The following is a 14,128-nucleotide window of genomic DNA, read 5'->3' as shown; positions in this document are numbered from 1 at the left end:
GTTACAGAATTTAAGCTTGAAAACAGCATTTTGTACATCAAAATGCTGTGGAAATTTGGCGTGATGATAAAGACCGTGACGAATATGAGGGTGACGAGGAGTCAGTTTCTTCTGATGACTATCGAGAGAATAGGCGTTATTCAAGACCAAGTTTTAGAGGACTCTCTATTTTGAGAAGTGCATGGTTTTAGTGGTGTTGTTTTTCAATTTCCAATTTAGGGGATGTTATGGAAAAAGTTAAATTTAGGCATTCTCGATTGATTGATCTTGGGTACCCAAGGCGCCACTATTGGACGTCGACGGCATGAACCAAAGACCATACTAATACGGTGCTAACCATTTTACGATCAGCGATAAAGCCGGCATAATCAGAAGAAAACGAGCCGAACGTGTTAAAAAACAAAATCACTCCGCGTTCATTTATTCACACACAACAAACAATAAAACATTGAATCATAAACATCGTTAAGTCAACGAGAATCGTTTCGAAAAATCGCGTACGACTTTATTTTAATCGCTTATTGAACGATTGTGTTCACCATAATGGAGACATTTATTGTTACGACCGCAATTACTCTCAAGTTTAATTGGAATACGGCTCTGTAAACTAATAAACTAATTAAGGAGACTGACGGTTTTGGCATTTGTTACTTATGAGTCAGCTGGCAATGCTCTGCATGAGGAGGAGGATCGAGAGGTCCGGCAACGAAAGGCAATTTTTTAAATCAAAGACGTGTGAGCAAAACTTGGTAAAAGAGGATAAGAGAAGAGAACGTGCTTTAAAAAAATGTCTCTCCTCTTCCTCCTGCCTACAGGAACTCTAATAGTTAAATTATAAGAGAACAGAGATGTATGTGTTTGCTCTCTGAGATATCTGGCCCTTGATCTAAAAATTCCCCTTTTTTTCTCATCCAAAAATCCTTGAAACTATCCTCACATTCTTTCCGCGTAATGTATGTGTCATCGGCATAAGTTAGCCCCAACTTAGCTGACTTCATAAATCTTACGGTTTTCGACAACTTGTTATAATGGAGTTCATAGGAGATTCCCCAGATCCCACGCCATTGTATACCGAATATCGCTTCAAAATTCAGCAAATTACAGGCCAATTCATTTGCGGCGATTCGCCCGAGCTAAAAATTAGCATTAGAACAGCACATTTTCACATTGGGGCTGGATCCCGAAACCCGGAATATTAACCGCAAAGGAAACTTTCGTGGTGGAATGGCGTGGGGGGTCACTAAACTGCCGAAAAATTCAATCCCGGTAATGGCCCGGGGCTAATTTATGAAGCAAAGTGTGAAACGGAACGAGTCTTGAAAACTTCTGAACTCATTAACTCTGAAAGAAAAGGCAATGGATCGGGAAAAGTTGCGAGGAAATGGGGGCGAGGGCAACGGAGCGAGCCAGACAGAGATGCCGGTCCTGGAGGAGGAAAATATAAAATATGAGTTTTAATCTCGGGAATGAAAGGGCCAGTTCAAGCTGTAAATTCAGATGCCGGGGCTTTTCGCATGGTATAATATCTTGTAAATCTCTGGGAATTTGTATGTTTAGCTTCCCCTTCGGACCATCAGAATTAATCCTTTACAATTTTATTCCAGCCCCTTCGAATATTCCAATTCCCTTCGAAAGCAAAAACCATAAATACTGGCCATGGAAATGCCCCTAAGCCTGAAAAACCTGCTTGTATGATAATCACGTATCATCCTTGCTGCCCAACGAGATAACACCCTTCCGAGGGCTGCATCCCCAGGGAAAAGGATGCTGCCGGACCCCTCTGGTCAATCATGGACTGGGCGCCAAATTAAATGGGGCTCTACTGCATATGCCCACCTGGTTAAGAAGAAGAGACGACATTTTGTAATTTATTAAACCCAAAGTTTTATCGGCCATTTCTCCCTTTAACAACCCTCCCCCGTTCCCCGGGAGAGGAAAACAGAACAATAAATTTAATTTGCTCCAACTCGAAAACGAATTGCTTGTCTCAACTGACGCTAAACGAAGTTAGAAGTAGAAATAATGGGGCTCTCCCTAATAAAATCGATTAGGAAATTGTTGTTTGTGCTTCGAACCAGCAAGCGTCTTAGTTGCTTCTAGAAGCTTAATTGAAATTTACGCCTCCAATAAGGCTTGTGCAAGCCCGGCTTTAAATTTGAAATTGCCTTCTTGGTTTTTTTTAAATATGGGGTGCTCCCAGTTGTGTAATTTCCAGAGGCGGTTTAGAAATTGAGTTGTGCTGGAAGGGAGAAATGAATTTTTTTAATATTTAATTTCAATGGATGGGAAGGCTTTGCATGACGAAAACCTCAAAAAGTGAACGGAGAAATATCTTATGTAGAAAAACGAAAAACGTGTCTTAAAAAATTGATTAAACATCAAACAAATCATTCGCGAATTTTATTGAAGTCTAAATTGGTATTCGAGGTGTTACATTTTACTGGTAAAAGCTTCATAGTGAAAAAACTTATCGACAGAAAACTTATATATTTATATGAGCCAATCTAGGTGCCTTTGACTCACATTGAATTTATCCACGAGTTCCCGAGATATCGGCAACTTCATTTGGCTGTGCTCACGGAGCGCATCGACACGATTAACATTAGTCAATTTTTTCTACATCAGAAATGGGCATGCCCTCCGTTGCCAACGCTAGCTCCATTAAATTTTACTAGTGACTAGATTCGGAATTTTGTAAGAAATTGATGGACAAGATGAGATAAAAGGGATGTTCTGCGCAAACTGGTGTAATCGGTAGGCGAAGGAATACAAATTCGACAATACCAACCGCTGTCCCTAAATGTGATGATTAATTAAATTCGGCCCCTTTTCCTTCTATTTCTTGAATATTCCTCACGCAAAAAACAAACCAAAACTTTAAAGTATCGCAACCAGACCTAAACATAGCTCAAAGGGCGTCTCGTATAAACACGATCTGTTTACTAACTGAATGCAACGAGTGCTGTAATAGCATGTTACATGTCATCGCGGCCGATAACACTAAATTACTCCCTTTGTTTGACTAATTCTAATTGGCTGTTAATTGTTTTATTATGTTTTGATAATCTCCTCCTATAAGGGGGGTAAATTGCTTGTATCGGCACTTGGCTTTGATCTACCAGTACAAAGGGTCTTAAAATTGTTTGTTGTGAGAGTGTCCTTCAATGATGGATACTGGGAATTTCACATTTCTCGATTTATCATTTTACGGAACAATATGGTTTCTGGAATGAGCTTATTATTGCATGCGATAGTTGATGGTGGCCATGAATTTGTTATTATCGATGTTTTCTCCTCATTCTTCCAGTCTCATCAATTTGTCGCGTTTTCTGAAGTGCTCGGTATTCTTTTGAGCTTTAAAAATTGCACAATTTGGACACTTCAACAAAGATAAATTAAAACAAAACCGATTTTATGCGCCTATCATCAAAGAATGATTTAAATTAAATTTAACCTTTAATATGTTGAAATTAACACTAATTGTGCTTGACCTTTAGATATGCTTGTTGAATAAGCGTTAAAAACGTCGGTGATTTGCAGTGAATGAATTATTGCCCGAACATTGCTTTCCAAAATAAAAAAAATTAATTCTTAAAACTTCTTATTTTTAACTGTTGGAGGCTTAGTCCCACGCGACCATAAAACGGCAATAAAAATTTTGGAAGTGTGTAGCAACTAGGAAAAGAGATTTACGGCTAGTCAAATAAAAATAAAAGCTCGTAAAGGATGATTTATTGATTTGGAAAAGGGTTTTTAGAGCCGTCTTAAAAATAAACGTTACAAAGTGCCCTCTACATAAAAAATGCGAATTCGCAAAGCAGGCAAATTGCCTATGTTCGGCAACATTGCCTGCACCCAAATAACACCAAGGGGTGTGCGAGGGTGAGTGCGGACTGTCGGCCATAAAATAGCTTGAAGAGGGCTCTAGAGACGTCCCAAGATAAGGCCTCATGTACGGGGAAAGTGGAAGTTGTGCATGCCGCAGACGTACAGCACGTCGTAAAGCGGGGGGCCTCCGGATCTATTTACGGCACCTCTGTATGATATATGTGATTTGACTCTTGAATTACAAATTTGTGATTCACCCAAGAAGAGCTCTTATAACCCTAAAATTACTGCAGATATACGGGGTGTTGCAGAAACATTGATGCAAATGAGTATAACGCACCAGCAGATAAAAATCGTCGAAACTAATTTTGTTACTCCCAAAACAACAATTTCAGGGTTCCTCCTCCAGTTAATCTGCAACTGCTTGAGGGTGGTCTTCGCTATCACTCGGTTATTATGAAAGTAGCAACCAAAAAGACGATTTATTGAGCTGACTTCGAATCGCACAATGTGTATCCACTTCGTGAGGCAACACACAGCACGCCAGAAAGGTAAGTTAAAACAAAAAACACTGACACAAAGATTTGAAAAGAATATTCTTCTCCGAATCTCGGAATTTATTTAAAATTTAAGATAGCTCGTTCAGCAAAAGACCAGTAGAAGATTGGGGGATTGAGAGATTAGCAGCAGATACATCTCTGAAGAGAGGGGGGGGGGGGGCAGCAAATCTTCAATTTATAAACTTTTCCGGAACGAGAAGTTATTTCCATACCATTTTGCGCTAGCTAGCTGGACAGGTGACGCTTGTGCATTTGTCGTGCCCAAAATCCCTTAGGTACAATTTGAAAGAGAACAAGCAACTTTTGTCTAAGTCGAGTTTAGCCAAATCGTTCTACTTTTTACCCTCTAGCACCCAACAATAATTTGTACTTGTTTAAAAAGATCTTAAAATTTGTAGGTATCTAAAAGTGCCTTGTTGTGACTAAAAACTTATCGCCTGACTCACATACTATCCACACAGAGTGAAATATCAGTTTTCAATAATTTTACAAAATACCCGCAGAAGCCCAAACAAACCAGAAACCATCCACCCAAAGAAGGAAAAACCATAAATCACCATTTAAACGTGCTTGCACTGCTAATAACCCACGCGTTTGTTTGTTATTCCGTGTTTTTTTCTTTTCATTTTTGTCTTGGATTTCTTGGCAGTCACACACGGTTTGCCTGCATGTTCTTGAGGCGATTTTCTTAGGGACAGTGGTGGTCAATGAACTTAAAAATGTTGGCTTTGCAAATCACCCACTATACTACAAACATTTGTGTTCTCGATGGGTGCGTGACAAAATTTCTGCTGCAATGATAAGTTAGTATTTAGCTGGTAGAACTATAACAATAAGTAATTTTCGTAGCTCCTTTGTACGTAGGTATTCACAAAACGCTTTGAAGCCTCCTGCCATTTCACATTAAATAGCCGGCATTTCATATAGCAAGGCAGAAAGTTCAGGATTTTTTTCAGCTTCTTAGTTACTTTTTCTGCTGGAAGGGTAATTGTTTCTTTTATTTTTAACATTTTTTTAAATATGTTCACCATAAGCGGTACCACTGAAGTCCCTCGGAGAGTTCAAACTTCACATTTGTCACCAGTAGTAACAACTTCATGCATCCAGAAATAAAAAAAATCATTTTTAAAATTTTAATGGGCACTAAAAGTGATTTAGAGAAAAATAACTGAAGTCGATTAAAGAGTTATTTTGCAACTGCTTCACGACCGACATTTAATGGTAATATACTTGATGGTTTTCCAGTCGTGGGAAAGTTGAGCGATATTTCCAGCCCTAATGGCTTTCCGTTTGGAACAAGAGACTTCAAATAACACAGTTGAACTTTCCGTTAATTGACGCTGGCCCTAAGTTATGGGTTCACTACTCGGAAAACTGTGTCTTCATTAGACTATCTCCAACAATCAAAACTTCAAACACTCAAAGTACTTATAAATATCCCCTGGTACTGCTCGATAAGCAGCAAAGTAAAGCTGGCTTATGAAGTATGTATATGTTGTTTTCGACTGCAAGGCGCCTACACATGCACAAAATTATTCCGCATGGTTTATATCACTTTCAAGAGATTTTTTACCATCTAGTTTAGGCTTAATTAATTACCTTGCCAGGCTTTAGTGAAGTGCTGTTATGCATGTTTCCGATGCGAGTCTCGAGACGTTCAGACTCCGATAAGACCATCAAAAACTTCCTCTGAGACAATTTAACACTTTTTTTAGTTAAAATTTATTGACCCTCCGTAAAAGTCCCTTGAAGTGGACCTACGGACATCAGTTGTAGGGATATTGGTCGAGGGGGAGTCGTACTCGAAATTGCCAAAAAGGGTCCGCGGTTTAAACGTTGGGCCATTTTGACAGTTGTGGTAAGTACATACGAGGGCATCTCCATGAAATTAGCGACAGGCAAAAGGGCCTAATATATAGACGTTGTGGGACGTGAAAGGGTCTCGTAAAAGTTTTAAGGGCTGCTTCGCAGGGATGACGGTGGGGATATGCGTTTTTAAGGGTGACTTAACTTATTTTCTCCAGCAGTTTAACGAAGAAATACTTTTTGTAAACCACTTAACGCTTCTCTCAACTTAAAAGCGTCCCCCTTTAATAAATCGCCTCGGAGTTGAAAGTCCCTGGAACCTCGCCAATGATTAAAATTAATCCAAAAAGGATGATTACGACTCGTCCTAAATGTAATCAAATATATACAAATCTTTATAAAGATAGCGAGACCGTCAAAATGTATAATGAAACAATAAAGTTCAAAAATAAACTGACCACAAACCGACCGTTATGGCGATAAAAATGGCAGTTCAAATGCTTTATTCACCATAATCGGGTAATCCAAGATGGTGCCTCGTGCTAATACAAAGTGACACATTACGGCCTGTTGACAAACTTTATTTATATTATAAAAATGTACGCTGTCCGAATACAAGTTCACGGCCAGTTCAGTTTGGTATTCAAGTTACAGTTTATGTACGTGTTTCAGCGGTCGAAAAAAGGGTATTTTTCTCCTTGGCTCTTATATGCACCGAGCAGGAATGTTTCACTGCAATTAAATAATCATCGTTCACATAATGCCTAAATAAACGGCATCCTACGATCGCCTTTTCTATTAACTGCAGTCAAGGTCCATGTAAATTGAAGGCATTTATTACCCGTATTATTAAACCATATTAGGTACTTATGCAGACTGGAATAGCTCTGGCGAGTACTGACCACACAATGCGAGTAGAGCTTTAAATAAGCATCTGCTAGTTGACCGTATTTTAGATACGCAGTGCAACCCTTTAAAAGCCAACTTTCACTAATAAATATACCGTGCAAAAAGATTTCTCTTTTTTTCTGTTGGGTTCCAGGTAAAAGAAGGGTTAGGTTGAAAAGGGGTGCAAGTTTCTGCCACACCAATGCAGTGTTTTGGTAACCGTAACTACTATGGGGTATTTAAAAATAAACTAAAACTAAAATAAGAAAATCAAAAAATATGTACCATTGTACTCACCACAGACGACCCGGTCAAAGGGACTCATCCAGTCTAAAAAAGAAAACAAATAGAGAATAAATAGGTATCAAATCTAAAGTTGCCAATTTCTCGTTGGTTCGACAAGACCTGAAATAAAACTTTTGAAGTGTCTTTCAAATGTTGAATTGGTATTCCATATACATTTATCTAAACGTTTTATTATACTCTGGGGCTTCGGTGATGCTTAATTTATTTAAATGGCCTATTTTGGCAATTATTTAAACACAAATTGTAATTTAAGCGGCCACAATACACGTTTATCTAATGTAAACAACAATTATTGTTATTTTGTTGACATCGTTATTTGTTAAAATATATCACTTTTTCGAAACAGGGCAAAGGAGGATGGATGATGCCGGGTTCTAATTAAAATTAAAGTAACATTGAGACTAAAAAGAAGCTCGATTTTAAGTATTTCACTTTAAATATAGATTTTTTTAAATTTTAGGATAATTTAGGGATAATTTTCACCTTCTTGGGGTGCACTAAATTCTATTACGACATTACCGTGCAGCGCAACAAAATTCTTCGAAATAATCCTCTAAATCAAGTGGAGCAGAAGCGTCTAATTGTAAAAGTGAAAATTCAATTAAAGTACGTCAGTTTGGTGAATATAAGAGACCCACGGACTGATAACCACGAAGTTACGTTTTTAGAAATCGAAAAAATTTAGGTCTTAACATTATGATTCGATATAGGTCGCTCAATACGGCATCGTCATTGCTGTAAAGATCATGGAAATTGTTGGAAAATCGTTTTTTAGGCATATATTGTTCGAAATCATCCTCTTCCAGTGGAACGCAATTTATTGGGCTGAGGGAAACTTTCAACGCCCCTTTCTAGGGATTCTATCTATTTACAGGTATTTTGAAGTCTGTTTATCTCTTTGTACTGTAGAATAGTCGACATTCCTTTGAAATGAACGTCTTCCAGTTTTCCAGATATCATAAAGTTTAGGTATTCGTCGAAACCTTGGCTTTGAGTTTAGGATAGAAAGTCCCAAAGAAAAAAGTCGATTTTAAATTTCCCGTATACCTCTCTAAAATTTAAATAGGAATAAAATGTCCGTTTCAAGGAAAATAGTAGTTTTTATTCTTTTAAAGAATAAACAAATTTTGCCAGGATCTGCAAATTGGCCCCAAAAAAAATCCTACAGCTTAAACGGTAATAAGTAAACGCACAATATACCTGCAAAAGGTGATCAGTTTGCAGTACTGTGAGTCAATATGCAGAGTATCCCAGAACCTATGAGCAATCTGCCGGATTTATACAGCACAAAATCTTAATTTTGACTGTTTAAAAAGGCGCCTTGTTTAGTTTACCAAAGATGGCCTGACTCTAATAGAATAATACCCAGTTTTTTTAGCCTGTAAGATGAAGGAGCTAAACTCTTTTAGATAGACCAAAACCTTACACTAAAAAAAGTACTCTTGTCGGTGACTATAAAATTAACAGTTTTCGATGAAAAAGATTTTTTTATTATAGTTTTATAGAATATTTAAAATACTTGCCATTCATAAATCTCGAGGCAAAAATATTTCAGTTATATCAAGTTAAATCACAACAATAATGCAAAAATGCCATAATAATACCACAAAAATTACCCGATTAGCAAGATACATGACATTTGTAAACCACATATAACTATAAGAGGTAGGTATTTTAAACAGTGTAAAAAGCGTTAACAAAAACCATCTTCTTTTCAATAAGGGCGCATTGAATCGTGACCTTTGGCGACCATTGAGCGACCAAAGGTACATATTTGCTAGCTTGAGGTTCAGTCTATTTTAAAAAATATGGGGGTACATCATACGGGGTGAAAAACATTGTTCTGACATTATTCTGTTACTGTTAGAATTTACGATGGGTAATGATCATGTAGTTAGTCTTAGATTTATTAACAAAAGGGTTATTTCTCCATTAAGAAAGCTGTAAACCAATAATTGTAATGACCTGATCGATCAGCTCATTTATATTGTTTGCTGTTATCGCCATAGTGCAATTATTAGAATACATAATTAACTGCAGTTTAGTATGGCTTTGTGACTCAGATTTCAAAAGGTTGGCCGCCAGGCCGTTGATACGTAATGTACGGAGGAAAAGACAGTGCTCTGAGGAACACCCCAAAACGAATTTTGCAGTACACATTTGCAGTACAATAATTTCATGAGACAGAGGGGGAAATTTTCGACTTTTGGGGTGTTTACAAGCATTTTACAGCCACTTAACGCCTCCCTGCCCCGCTTGAATTTCGAAAGACAATTCTGTGAGTGTGCAAGTAGAATGATCAGCATCCTACTTAATTTCTAAAAACCAAAAAAATTTCATCCTAAAATCATGATGCTCTAAAAGGTATTCGACAGATCATCATCAGAGTCTTTTTCTGTCACGATCGAGAGATTGTTTGAGGAATTGTTGCAAAGTTCTAGAAAATGGTTCAACTAAGTAGGAAATTTTGAGCATTTCCATTTCGACAGGATAGACTTTCCTTCTGCAGGCATTGAGAAGTCTCTTAATATGTCTCAACATCGCACAACTGCCGGCATTTGATTGGAATACATATATGTAGTTATTCGGACATCCAACTTTCCAACAAGACACACGTTCGAGTCAGTGGTAAAAGGGGCGTGAACCTGCGATCAAAGGTACTTCGCTATTGTAACTACTATATTTACGATTTTTTGAATATTTGAGGTCGGAACAAGAGTTCAGACTTAGAGATATGATCAAGTGTTGTCACAAATAGCGCGCTAGGTTAAGGGGGTAAAACTCGAAGAACTCATTAATAATTCCTATAGCTTTGGCTCGTAATTTGATCCAAAAATTGAACTGATAAATATGCGCGATTTTTCAAAAAAACTACAAAGAGAACACTAAAATCCAATTCCGTTCTCTGACCGCATATAAAACCTATTAGAACCATTATTCCCACTTACTTCACATGAGATATCCTTGTTGCTAAATCAAGGCCGTTTTATTACTAAAATATGTATTAATAGACCTATAAAATTATCGTTATTTGACTGGTGAGTTTGCCAATTGAAACAAAATGTTACTAAATCTCAGTAGTAAAACCAGGAGCTGGCCATTCACAACAAGGAAGCATCTTCCTCGGTCTGTACTCGTAAAATGTTTATTACCGTTTAAAAACGATTAATTGTCGAAATGGTTACTGTTAGGAAAAATGGTGATAAAAGGCTGCCACAGAAGTTAGTGTGTAAATATTGGCCAATAAAAAGATTGTAAAACATCCTTTAAGCACCCATAAAGTGTTACCTCGATAAAAATTGTTTGTTTATGGTAAAATCGTAGAAGTTTTTATGCCCCACTAAGCGCATTTGAATATGCTTCTCTTGGGGTTGTTTCACGGAAGAGGGAAAGCCCTAATTTAACTCTTCAAAGCAAAAAAAATTAATATCCCAATTAAAATCTATATAAACACTAAATCATCATAGTTAACCAAGCAGACAGATTCTTCATTAAAATACTTAATTTTAATCGCTTGAGAGCAATAAAATCCTAATTTTTATTGTGTTCTAATTGCTTGTTTTACATAATCAGCTAAAAATAGCTGAGGAAAAAGTAGAGCCCGACGAGGATTAGTACCATTAATCCTTTTAACCTCGTAATGGTTTCCTTTTCGTTGACCAACTGCCCATTGATAACTAACAGTTTTAATTGGACATAATGGGATTCCAAAATGGTTTTTTATTTAATAATAACAGTGCTTTCTACATTGTAGAGAAATACTCGAAAATATAATAATTCAATGTCGGGTGAGCAATGCCAGCTGACATGAAATGAATCACTGATGTAGTAAATGTGTTTTCACCTCCATCTGCAGACATTCCTCAATTTTTGTAGGTTTTTTCATGAGAGCGTCATCAAAAATAATTCAAAAAGTAATATTTAAACTGAACGGATATAATTGAAGTTTTTTTATATGAATTTTTATTGAAAAATACGTGAAAACTGAAATGAGTGCATCACTGTGAAGGTCTCAATGAATGTGTGAATAATTAGTATGATATTTCGTTGATCTTAAGGGTAGAGGTTCTCTGCGGAAGAACAAACATCTACAAAATTTAGGAAATTTTAGATCATCTGAATCTTTTTACCCTAAAACAAAAGATCACAGCTGAAAAACTGCAGAATTTTATAATGGCCGAAAAACTAGATTAGAATGAGATTTTGTGTAATCAAAGGCTGCAGTAAGAGCCTTTCAACTACTGGTTAACATCGTGGTTAGTAAACAGAAACTTTCTCCTACATTCCGCCGCAATTCTTTCCACTGGGATAGGCTAAAATAGGATGGTTTTGAAAATTGTAAGGATAGAGAGAATTTCCCTTAGTTTACAAAGATGGCTCGAACGATTCCCATGATTTTGATCAAATCGACCTCTTTGATGATACCCTATGGAATACCCTATCAAGATTACAGGAAATTAATTTCTTTGATTTTCGGAAATTCAGCGTAGGGCAGAGTCTACTTATATACCACAAAGCTGACTTTAGGGCCGTAGGAAGTGGAAATGGAACTCGAGGTGCTTTGATTGGTCTTGTTCATTCGTTTAATACAAATTTTTATGAATATACCTACTTAGGAAAAAATGCCAAAACTCTCGCCTTTATTTAGAAAGAATTCCACTAGAATAGGCTGCAAGATATATGATAAAAATCGCATGTTTATGTGAATTTCTTTGAATTTCCAGGAATATTTCAAACAATTTCCTAAACTTTCAACGCCTCACGCTATATTTTTAGTATTCCACTTTGCCAGTAACATTGATGTAATTTATTGTAATTATTACTATTTTAATTAGTCTTCAAATTACATTTAAAAAGTAATTATGCGATTTCAATTTAAGAGGTTTAATAGAATTTTTATTATGAAACATACTTGATAACCAAAATGGCGTTCACACAATGCGCGATAATTTTTAGCTTGGATTAACGCGCATGCGTGACGTATGCAATCTAATCAATATACAATCTTGCGCAATGGATCATATACTTTTAGCAAATTTTAGTATGGAGATTGTAGCAGTTCTCTATAGTTTTTTAAAGCAAATTTTCGTCGTTCAGCGTCCCATTTAACCTCAATCCGTCGGGCCCCAAAATTAAGACCTCCTGAAGAGCAATTTACAATAATGTCTCAACCCTGACAAAAGTCACTAGAAAGTGGCGCATGCCCAGCTCAACGAGAAATTGGCAACATTGTTGATTTAATAACAACTAAACAACAACTTTTCCTTCCATTTACAGTAGATCGCCTGCGTATCTTCTGTTCAGCTTCAAATATGTGAAGCTCAAATTTGAATCTGGACACAAACCCTGGAAAAGAACTGTTGATTTTACCTGTGATTGTCATCCAAGGATATCTAGGTATGTCAGGAATGGGCTGTCCTCCGGCTGCCGTCGGTTGCGAGCAAGAATTCAAAGGATCGACAACAGCGCTAGCTGCCTGATGATAAAACTGAGCGATCGAAGCTGAAGCTGCACTGACTGAGCTAGCTGCCGACACCGCCGCACCATTCTGGTGATGGTGCCCCAAGGTGTAATTCACCATCGAATCTGTAGGGGCCACGTTGCCAGTCAACCCAGCTGTATATCTACAAGACTTATCTGTGGCTGCATCTACAGCTGCAGCGGCTGCAAGGGCGGCGGTGCTGGCGCTGGTAGGAAACCCTCCAGGCACCATAGACCCTGTAGCTGCAGCATTGAAGGCAGCTACCGCTTGTTGTTGGTGGTGGTGATGAGCTGCCGCGGTCGCTGCCGACACGTAGGGATACATTCTGGAAGCCGGAGATGTGGAAGAGGCGCTGCTGTTTGAGTGCTGAGGGGAAGAACCGCTTGGAGAACCGGCGGACGAGCTGTAGTTGACGACTGAAGCTAAGCTAGCTTCGATTGAGGCAGTACTGACCGGGGACGTCTGGAACAAGTGCTGATGCTGGAATTGCTGATGGTACTTCGGGAGCATGCTATCAATGATGAATTTGGAACTCATCGCTTTGGGGCCTGACCACTGCACCCGATTCGCGCACTGATTACCATAGTCCGTCGGAACGTGAAGCAATTTCGCGCCGCGCTATTTTACGACCGCCGGCACTCGTTTAACCCAGAGTGTTTTCTTACGCGTCCTTCTCCTCTACTTCTTCGAATCCTTTATGACCCATGTATGTGCAGTCTATAGCCCTCTATGCCTTATCCGCGGTACTAGAGATCGTAATGGCGCACCCCTCCATCCGGCGCCAATCGGAGCAGGTGCGGCCCGCGCCAATGGCAACACTGCGCAGAATGTGCGGTGCCTGCCCTGCGTCCGGCCACGCCGCACTCCAACTTTCGGTTCGCAGATGATCTGTGATGCTGCCGATGCCGATTTCCACCAGATTTTTCCGTCGTATTTGTTCAATTAATGCCGCGATAATTATTGGAAAATTTTCGCAAAATACTTTTAAACGTTTTTTCTCAAAAAAATATCAAAACAAAAATAAAATTTAACAAACTTGCAACCAAAATATTTTGGACGTAAACAATTATTTATGATATTCGTTGCACGGAATTCCCATCCACTTTTGTGATGTGCAACGTTTTAAGTATATCACTAGTAGCATTATGATCAATATTCCACATATAGAAATATTCTCTTGTGGCGCCATCTCTGCGAGAGAGAGGCAATCAAAGGTATGATGAGATGAGAGAGATGGGAATATTGTGGAATGGGCAAA

General features: G+C 38.1%; 1 protein-coding gene across 2 annotated transcripts in view; it reads right to left on the bottom strand.

Moving 5' to 3' along the window:
- LOC136410181 (homeobox protein abdominal-A homolog) overlaps positions 1-13,870 on the bottom strand; it is a 29,232-nt gene extending 15,362 nt beyond the window's left edge. Inside the window, exons 1-2 of one of the 2 annotated variants that reach the window (XM_066392218.1) lie at positions 12,759-13,870; positions 7,380-7,412 (exon numbers count right to left, since the gene is read on the bottom strand). In XM_066392218.1, coding sequence (XP_066248315.1) covers positions 7,380-7,412; positions 12,759-13,407 — 682 coding nt within the window. In that variant the 5' untranslated portion in view covers positions 13,408-13,870. Of the gene's footprint in view, positions 1-7,367; positions 7,413-12,758 lie in introns of both variants that reach the window. The other variant, XM_066392217.1, reaches the window with a different exon arrangement.
- Positions 13,871-14,128: the final 258 nt, after the last annotated feature.

This window comes from Euwallacea similis, chromosome 8, assembly GCF_039881205.1.
Source record: "Euwallacea similis isolate ESF13 chromosome 8, ESF131.1, whole genome shotgun sequence".
Taxonomy (NCBI): domain Eukaryota; kingdom Metazoa; phylum Arthropoda; class Insecta; order Coleoptera; family Curculionidae; genus Euwallacea; species Euwallacea similis.
This window is presented reverse-complemented; position numbering and strand designations above follow the sequence as displayed.